General features: G+C 40.5%; 2 protein-coding genes across 3 annotated transcripts; one reads left to right on the top strand and one right to left on the bottom strand.

Moving 5' to 3' along the window:
• On the top strand, nucleotides 1–4,870 carry phyhd1 (phytanoyl-CoA dioxygenase domain containing 1). Of its 2 annotated transcripts, XM_023338735.1 has the most exons (12): nucleotides 1–160; nucleotides 1,065–1,223; nucleotides 1,329–1,334; nucleotides 1,814–1,889; nucleotides 1,979–2,026; nucleotides 2,117–2,172; nucleotides 2,257–2,319; nucleotides 2,406–2,427; nucleotides 3,243–3,371; nucleotides 3,453–3,569; nucleotides 3,860–3,986; nucleotides 4,180–4,870. In XM_023338735.1, the coding sequence occupies exons 1-12, from the start codon at nucleotides 128–130 to the stop codon at nucleotides 4,226–4,228; spliced, it is 885 nt and encodes a 294-aa protein (XP_023194503.1). In that variant the 5' UTR covers nucleotides 1–127; the 3' UTR covers nucleotides 4,229–4,870. The 2 variants fall into 2 exon arrangements, with proteins under 2 accessions (XP_023194503.1, XP_005798726.1); XM_005798669.3 differs by lacking the exon at nucleotides 1,329–1,334 and having other exon boundaries at nucleotides 4–160.
• Nucleotides 4,871–4,964: 94 nt separating this feature from the next.
• On the bottom strand, nucleotides 4,965–8,575 carry dolk (dolichol kinase). The gene is made up of 2 exons (XM_005798667.2): nucleotides 8,440–8,575; nucleotides 4,965–7,898 (listed from the first exon to the last, which is right to left on the bottom strand). The coding sequence occupies exon 2, from the start codon at nucleotides 7,765–7,767 to the stop codon at nucleotides 6,196–6,198; it is 1,572 nt and encodes a 523-aa protein (XP_005798724.1). The 5' UTR covers nucleotides 7,768–7,898; nucleotides 8,440–8,575; the 3' UTR covers nucleotides 4,965–6,195.
• Between the last annotated feature and the right edge of the window lie 300 nt (nucleotides 8,576–8,875).

Below are 8,875 nucleotides of genomic sequence, written 5' to 3'. Positions count from 1 at the left end.
CCATTACGCTGCTGTTGCATTTAAATTGGTTTTGACAGCTCACGTGTTCAGACTGCAGGTTACCCGGATGATAAAGGTGACACACGGTGGCTTTGCCTTCGGCGGGATCGCTTCCCAGTAGATCACAATGGATTTTATGACAGATCAAGACGTGCAAAAGGTGAGGATTTTTTCCCCCTTTACCATATACATTAATTTAAAAATACTAACTTAAACAAAACAAAACTGCTCAAGCTACAACTTTTTCTGAAATACTCTTAATAAACATGCGCTGAAGGAGGATGCCTTTTGCCAGGATCGTACTGCGCAAAAAAGGGAAAAAGTGCAAATGTTTGCGATCATTACGTAAGAATGCTGCACCCACAAGAGGCCGCTTATGGGTGCAGCATGTGGCCAAACTGTGTTTAGAGCAACAGATGAGTCAATATTCCGTTTAATCACCAACATTAGGCGACCGATGTTTTAAAAATAGCATTCCACAATCCAGATGGCACAGATGGTTACATAACGCAACTAAAAATTGCTTCAGGTTTTCACATTGATGCTGAATCAGTTATTTTCACCACACTTTGGTACTCATCATATTTGTTTTGCACAGTTTCGCCACTGCAACTGGAAAGGATTCAAACAAACTCAAATTAAGTTTTAAACAAATCTTTAAAAAAATCTAAAATAAATAATTTACCAACGTGGTTGTAACCTTTAGAAGACGCTGTAATCTGGAAAAACGTTGTGGTAGTGATATAAAGCAGCAAAAACTTTATCCAACTCTGTACTGTCTGAAATTTAACTACTCTCACATCCTTTCAGCTACAGAGAGATCATTTAAACTTTAATCAAGTAGAAACACCTTGTGCTTTCACTAATTTATAAAATTAGCACATTTTTTATTGCCTAATCAGAATTAGAATGATTTTTTTTAATCAAGAAAATGTACTCTTATATAAAAACATACATATTTATTGTGCAAATGCAGAAGATTTGACTGTGTCTGTTAAAAAAAAAAATCAAATGTCAGCTGCAAAATGTCATCTCCACGCCTCTGGGTTTTTTTTTTTTTTTAGTACAAGCAGGATGGATACGTGGTTCTGGACGGGCTGCTGACCTCTCAGGAGTGCGATGAGCTGAGGCAGAGAATGGCTGAGATCGTGGACCGCATGGACGTCCCCGAGCACTGCCGCACCACTTTCTCCACCTACCACGACGAGCAGCTAAAAAAGCAGGTGACTTAGTCAGAAACACATCAGCCCAATGCTGACACTCTTTTGACGGCTCATTCAACCTGATTCTTCTTCTCACATGCTTTCCGTCGCATCTCGGTGTAAAAGATGCAGGTAGGGCTGCAGAAATTCCCGTCACGGTTAGTGTCTGGCAAAAGCAGCTGCATCGCATTACAGTCATGAACTTTTACTTATTTTTTGGGAGCAGAGAGCATTGAAAAAGCAGCATCATGAATACTTGCAACTGAAAATGGAGCAAAAGCTGATTCTTCAAAATATTGACTTAGTATATATCTTTGCTATACTTTTTTTTGTATTTTTAACAATTAAGAAAAACTTTTTTCCCTTTTATTTCATAATTATACCCAACTTCATGTTGGTCTGTCATACAAAATACCAACAAACTATACAAACGTTTGTGGTTATGACATAACTGATTGTGAAAATATTTTGCAAAGCACAGTATGCACCTTTAACCCAAATTTCCTTCTGCCAGACTAATGCCTAACTCTTTTGTCAACAGTGTGTTTAGAGACAGAGTGCCTTTCGCCTCTGATGCATCAGTTGACTGCTGTTAATATTTCGTCCGGCAGGGGAATGCGGATTATTTCATCACAAGTGGAGATAAGATCCGTTTTTTCTTTGAGAAGGGTGTTTTCGATGACAAAGGTGAGCTCTTGTGAAACCCTATCTTGTCCTGTCAAATATTTAACAAGTAATGAAAAGCCAAATGAACCGGCGCGCGTCTTGACCTGCAGGGGAATTCATCGTGCCGAAGCAGCAGTCACTCAATAAAGTTGGGCATGGTAAGAAATCCCGATTTATTTATTCATGTCCAAAAACAAAATAAATGAAATCCCCGTGTTGACACAATGACAGACACGTTCTCCTTTTAGCCCTACATGCGTATGAATCTTTGTACAAGAAAGTTACATATTCGCCCAAGGTCCAGGTGAGTTAGCTGTAATACAATATCAGAGAATGGGGTTAAAGGACAAATAATAATCAGCATTTAAATGAAATGTTGTACTTTTAGGGAATAGCCAAGAAACTGGGCCTGGTTAATCCTGTGATACTGCAGAGTATGTACATTTTTAAGGTAAAGGATGAGTCTGTCTGAAAGCATTACACAGCAAATAGTGCACGACTACATTGAGAAATCATTCATTGTTGTATCTACTCTAGCAACCAGGAATTGGTGGTGAAGGTAAGAAAGCTTTTATTTCTTCATTTATCGCCAGAGAAAGGAATATGATAAACATATCATAATTTAAAATTGTACAATAAATGATCATACTGGCTCCAGGATGGTCCAGAGCACAAGCTCTGACTAAAACAGAACACATATTATGAATACTTAATAATTTCACATCTTCATTGTTGTTATTTTTACTGTTTCATTTGCAGGTCAGAACAAAAAACAGCTTTCCTTGTAGCATGCAAAGAATTGTTCATTTAATAAAAAAAAAAAACGCAGATAATATTTAGTTGAATCTTTTATTTCCAGGCCTCCAAAGAAACTTTACTCATAATAAAAGCAACTAAGATATTTTTAATGGCCTACGTAGCCTGAATGATCAGGTTTTGCCTACATTAAAAATAGGAGAAAGCAGTGTGTGGCATTCAAAAAGATGAAATGATGTTATTGCTACATTATTAAAGGAAAAAGCATTCGTATGCAATAAAATGATGCAAATATAATAATCTGATGCATCCCAAGTGATTCCCTCTATCCCGTTCTTCAGTCTAGGTATTTAATGTACATCCAGATGGGACTACTGTGTCTTCCTCTTGACAAAACTGGATAAATATTGATTGTGGGAATTTCAATCAGCCAATCTAAGTGCCTTTAGCCTGTTACGACACTGTGTTTCACCCTGACAGTATGCAGTAAATCAGTCATAATACAGAAATGTGATCATTACCATATGCACTCTGTGATAGTGGGGAGTCACCATGATCCCTCACGACATGATGGAATGTAACTTTAAAGTCTGCAGTCGATCGTTGTGTGTTGCACAGTGACGTCGCACCAGGACGCCACGTTTCTGTACACGGAGCCCCTGGGCAGAGTTATGGGACTGTGGATCGCCCTGGAGGATGCAACTGTTAACAATGGCTGCTTGTGGTTCATACCAGGATCACAGAGTAGTGAGTACCACACTGGACAATATATCTGTTGGTGCGTTTGTCTTTATGTGAATTTCTCATGTCACCGCGTTATTTTCTTAGGCGGTATTTCCCGACGAATGGTGCGCACCCCAAAAGGCACCTTCCCACTGACAGACTTCATCGGAAGAGAGCCAACTTATGATGAGGACAAGTTTGTAGCTGCACCTGTTAAAAAAGGTGAACGAGGCAAAGAGACCGTGTTCGGATGACATAAAGATGTATAGAATGAAAGGGGTCTGATTTGTTAAAATACCAAAATACTTATTTACTCCTTGTGCCTAAAATAACATTTTGCTACAATGTTTATTGAAGTGCCGTCTCTATTTTATCTGCATAGACTGGCCAATTTCCATCTGTTTCTCTGGAAGGCAGTCATAATTACTAACTATTTCCAAATGGATCGAGGCCTTTACATGGTTCACCTGGAAATAATAGATTTTTTTTCTCATCCGTCTCCTTGTGTTCAGGTGGTGTGCTTCTGATTCACGGGGAAGTGGTGCACAGAAGTGCTGAAAACACTTCTGAAGACTCTCGCCACGTCTACACCTTCCACATCATGGAGGCCCTGGACACTCGCTGGAGCCCTGACAACTGGTGAAAATCTTTCTTTTCCTATGTCAGACCCCTCTAACTGGGGGTTGACATCGCTTGCATTTTACTTTCACACAGCTCTTATCTAGCATGTAGCTTACTTGTTGTGAACAGTCATTTAATTCCACACAACAGACAAAAACCGTTTGGATTTCTCTGTGTAGCCCATAAATCATGTTTCTTTTTGTTTTTCAAGGCTGCAACCCACAGAGGAGCTGCCTTTCCCACCTCTCTACACTAAATGACAACAACGTCTCTGGCAGCTTACAAAGAGGAACAGTTTTATACAAGGAAGATGTTCGACGACGTCTGCAGAAAGTTGCACGCCTCAAGTGTCTGTTGTTAATGTGTAAATCCGCTCAGTGGTTTTTCAACTTTTCTGGGTCACAACTCCTCAGGTTGGCAGGCTGCACCGTCAGAGCACCGAGCATTATGTTGAGAAAGCCACTGCAGTAATATGTAGTCCATAAATAATGGTTAAACACTATAATGAAAGCATACCTATTTTTTAAATGTGACCAACAATTACTGAAATAAATATTTTTAGCATTTTAATAACCCTCCCATGGATTATCTTTGGTGATAGAAATGTTTTTTTTATTATTATTTTTAGTGAGCTACTTTAAATTTATATTGTCAGCAATCTTAATTTTGTAAACCATTGCTCTGTGCCTCACAAAAGTGTTAACACTTCTTGGAAATTATAAACACCAATAACGTAATTTATTGGGATTTTATTAAACAAATCCTACACTTAGTAATGCATAATTGGAAGCGCTCACCTTACCTTAACCTGTCTGTTTACAGTTTATAGTTTGTTTTTTTAAATATTGGAAAACCATGCCTCATTTTTACTTCTAAATCTCAATAAAATTATTGAGACATTTGTCATTGTGGTGTGACAAAATGCAAGAAAGTCTAAGCATTCCAACAGATGTCCATTTTAAGATTCAGCTTGACTAATTAAACTTCAAGGCCAAATGATTTTTAACACAAACATGTAAACATTTTTATTGAGGATCAAATTATAAAAGAGAAAGTTCATGTTTGTGTTTTTGTAGTATGGTCATTCATTCACACAGGAGGCTTAGCAGGTATCTGCCATGATGCGCAGATCATGCAATAATACAGAAAAAGGAAAGAATCATGAGGATAACAGCATACTACTATTCCAAAACACGTCACAACTTAAAAATATACATATATAAAATAACGCCAATCAACACTGAAATCAAAGCTCAGATAATAAATTAAAGTATCTTTGTGTATAAATGATGAAGTCCAACATAATGACATTTGAGGACACATCTACAAAGCATCTTAAATTAAATCTCAGGGTGTCTGTTCATAGGTTGACCCAAAAACATACATACTGATTCATCGTCATAATAATAATAGTTTAAATGATCAGTTTAACAAGGAATGGTCCAGTTAAACCACAAACATACAGAGCAAAGTAAACATTTAGAGCAAAATCGTAGCTGAGGAAAGCTGCATATAAACATGTTACAGTACTAGAGTTCACATCAGTGTCATGCAGAATCACAAGGAGAGCCAGCCCTTATACAAATAAGTTGATTTGGACTGCCATGTTTTTATCTACAACTTCTACAATAAGTGATCACCTGCTAGAGAAAATACACATCTTAAGGCATGTTAGCATAGCGGGCAGTCCTTTATATTGCCATGGGGGAGTCAAGACTGACAATCAAAGAACAAGATTGATAAAGAGAGAAAACTTTAAATGATGTTCTTCCAAGGCAATGCACGTAGATGTGTTGGTTGTGCAAAAAAGATATCAAAAATCAAAATGATACATGGGAGTTCCATATGCATTCCCACTGTGCTAAACTCAGTTTGCATAATTTAAGAGGTATAGCTGTCTGTGGTTGAGTTCTTCAGAGGCAGGACAGAAATGTACACCACCACTGACACTGAGCTCATGTTTCTTTATAACCTGCTCTAGATCTCCTTATTGCAACGTGAAGGTGTACAGTGACAGACTCTATGTGTGCAACATCATTTTCTGGAGAGCTTTAAGCATTTTTTTTTGTGCTGAGATGCTCTATCTTTTCCTCTCCCTGTCTGCTGAATCCTAAAGGGCTTCCGTTACTTATTTTTCTTTAAGACATTTCATTCACAATTTCGCTTTGCCACAGGAAACACTCGAGTACAGACAGATAGGAAATGTTTCTTTTTGCCATTTGTTCATTTAAAGCAACAACAGGATGAAGAGGTAGAGTGGCAGCAAAAGATTGTCAATCTGGGAGGTGTAGGCTTCCAGCAAAGCCACGAGGGTGATGGAGCCAACAATCCATGAGTAGGTAGAGTTCAGATTTATGCTTCCATCAAAGATGAGGAACATCACCACTGCGATGATCTGGGCAAACACGGACGTTGCGGTCCCCTCCAAGGTTTTCCTGGTGCCAGGCCAACGGATCTCTCCCATGGTACTGCCAAAGACAGACGCAACGGTGTCTCCGACTCCCACAGCCAGCACGCCCGCATAAGGTACCAGACCCCCAGCCCCAGTGAGGATCCCCTTGGGAGCACAGGGTCCAGGAAACAACCAAATGGGCAGAGACATGCCCAGCAGCAGATAAATGTGAGTGAGAATAAGAGGGCCAGAGTCTCTTTCATCCAGGAACAAGGTGAGAAGTTGCCTGAGCAGCTGGCCGAAAGGCAGGATACGAAAGTAACGGACATACTCCAGCAACAGGAAAACTGCCAGGCATCCAACAGAAGCCACGTGTAGCAGCTGTCTGTCGTAAATCAGTCCTGGAACGTAGGTGGCCACTACTATCAGGTGGAAATACTTCCTGACAACGGTAGAGGCCTGGTGCTTCTTGGATCCCGACTGGCGCTGATAGTTCTGATGTAGCACGACACAAGTTGCGACGATTGCCAGAAACACCCAATACCCCAGCAAACAAAGTCTTCTGTCATTCAGGGTGACAAAGTCCAAAAGCCACATGATGGGGTGGCGGCCGATGAACAGCGACAACCACGGCATCAGGATACCCAGAACCAGAACGGCTGTCATCATATGAAAGAAGAGGGAGGACACCCAAGTCTCAGACTCCATGAAGCAGAAGAGCAGGGCAAAGAAAACACCCAACAGCAGTGAACCCACCACCACCACTGGCAGAAAGTAGTTCACTGGGTCACCTTTGACCTCTGCCAGGTTCAGCGAGCGCTTGATGAGCTGGTTCAAGATGAAACTGATTCCACCGACGATGAGGAGGGCCTCTCCGGGTGTGAAGCAGCGTGGCAGCAGGTAAAGCACAATCAAACAGAGATAAACAAAGATCAACAACACCTCTAGTACCTCGATGACCTCCGACACTGTCAGGGTCTGTTTTGTCGTGTAGAGGATTGCGCTGCCAGCCAGCCCTGCGACAATGCAAGTGTTAGTCGGGACGGGTCTTGTAACACCCAGCGCAATCAGGGAGAGGAACAGCGCCAGCATCATGCCTGTGATGGTGATCACCATGGAGAACCGCTCGAAGTAAACATTCCCTGAGGCAGAGCACTTTTCTCTCAGCACCAGGCCCATCAGAGGCATCACCATGGAAGCGGGAACGATGCCACTGTTGGCTGACAGGCGAAACTGGAACACGGCAGCTCCCGACTTGAGCAGACGGTCCCATTTGTGCTGGACGTAGAACGCCTGAATGACGAGAGCTATGCTGCACCAGGAGTGCTGGTTCCAGATGGCCATGTGGACACAAAGCACCACGGCCAGGACAACGGCGGACTCCACGTAAACTGGGTTCACCTGCATGGTGTCAGGGAGGATGAGGCCAAAGAGAGATGGAGGGACTGATCTGAACAGATGGGTCTGAAGCAGAACAGGATACCTTGTCACTTCCTTTTGATGCCGTTCTTCATCGTGTGGCAGGTATGTTTTGCATGCTACAAGGATAAAAACAAAAAAAGAAATGTATAAACAAATGAGAAAGGGGAAATACATTAAAGGATGCAGTGTCATAAAAGTTAATCACTGTATTCAAGATCGTAAAATCACTTTTTCAGTTCAAACGGGATATTGAACCCTTGCAAAACCAACAAGATATAGTCAGTGTGGAAAAACTTGCGTTTAGAAACACGCTCAGTCTGGTGTGGAAAGACACGGGTGATCTTTCCACACCAGCTGCAACCTTTGCTCCTGTGGGGGTGGACGTCGGGTAAACAAGCAACCACATCTGTCAACCCTTTTTTGACAGATGATCGCTATTCCTTTGCACATAAATCCGAAAATGACTAACACAACCTACAGAAACTATTGTATTCTTACAGAAAAGAGGCGATGGGTTAAAGACAAGATGCTGCAACCTCACACGTCACAGCGCTAACACTAAAATCCAGCTGATTGTAGCGAGTTAGCCACTGAGCACCGACAGAAGGCTTTGTGGAAGTGAAACCCACACCGATAAAGACAAACAAGAGTACCCACCACATTAATGCAGCGATATCTGGACGAACATGCGCTATGACGGGACGAGCTGCCACCGTTTCTGTGTAAACCTGTTGGCTTCGTCAGCTGTCGCTTCTCTCACAGCCTGCAGGAAGGGGCCATGTTTGACAGCATGGTCACGTGGTACCGTCACATAAAAAGACGGAAATGAACAGTTTTATTTGATTATGAAAGTGTTTATTTGTTATAATAATAATAATAATAATAATAATAATAATAATAATAATAATAATAATAATAATAATAATAATAATAATAATAATAATAATAAAATTTGATGTAATTTATATATTATATGAATATAATTTATTATATTACTATATACAAGATTAAAAACTAATTTTGCAAAATATTGTACAATTTTACTGTTGGTCTTTAAAATAAAACTTTACAATAACACTAACTATAATTATAA

This window comes from Xiphophorus maculatus, chromosome 8 (genome assembly GCF_002775205.1).
Source record: "Xiphophorus maculatus strain JP 163 A chromosome 8, X_maculatus-5.0-male, whole genome shotgun sequence".
Classification (NCBI taxonomy): domain Eukaryota; kingdom Metazoa; phylum Chordata; class Actinopteri; order Cyprinodontiformes; family Poeciliidae; genus Xiphophorus; species Xiphophorus maculatus.
The sequence above is the reverse complement of the archived record's forward strand: the minus strand, read 5'-3'. Positions and strand labels throughout refer to the sequence as shown.

Excerpts from the sequence above, each read along its gene's own strand:
- phyhd1 (XM_023338735.1), top strand. The coding sequence starts at position 128 with ATGGATTTTATGACAGATCAAGACGTGCAAAAG. Across the intron at positions 161-1,064 it reads CAGATCAAGACGTGCAAAAG|TACAAGCAGGATGGATACGT; the intron begins GTGAGGATTTTT and ends TTTTTTTTTTAG. Across the intron at positions 3,570-3,859 it reads AGCTGCACCTGTTAAAAAAG|GTGGTGTGCTTCTGATTCAC; the intron begins GTGAACGAGGCA and ends CCTTGTGTTCAG.
- dolk (XM_005798667.2), bottom strand. The coding sequence starts at position 7,767 with ATGCAGGTGAACCCAGTTTACGTGGAGTCCGCCGTTGTCCTGGCCGTG.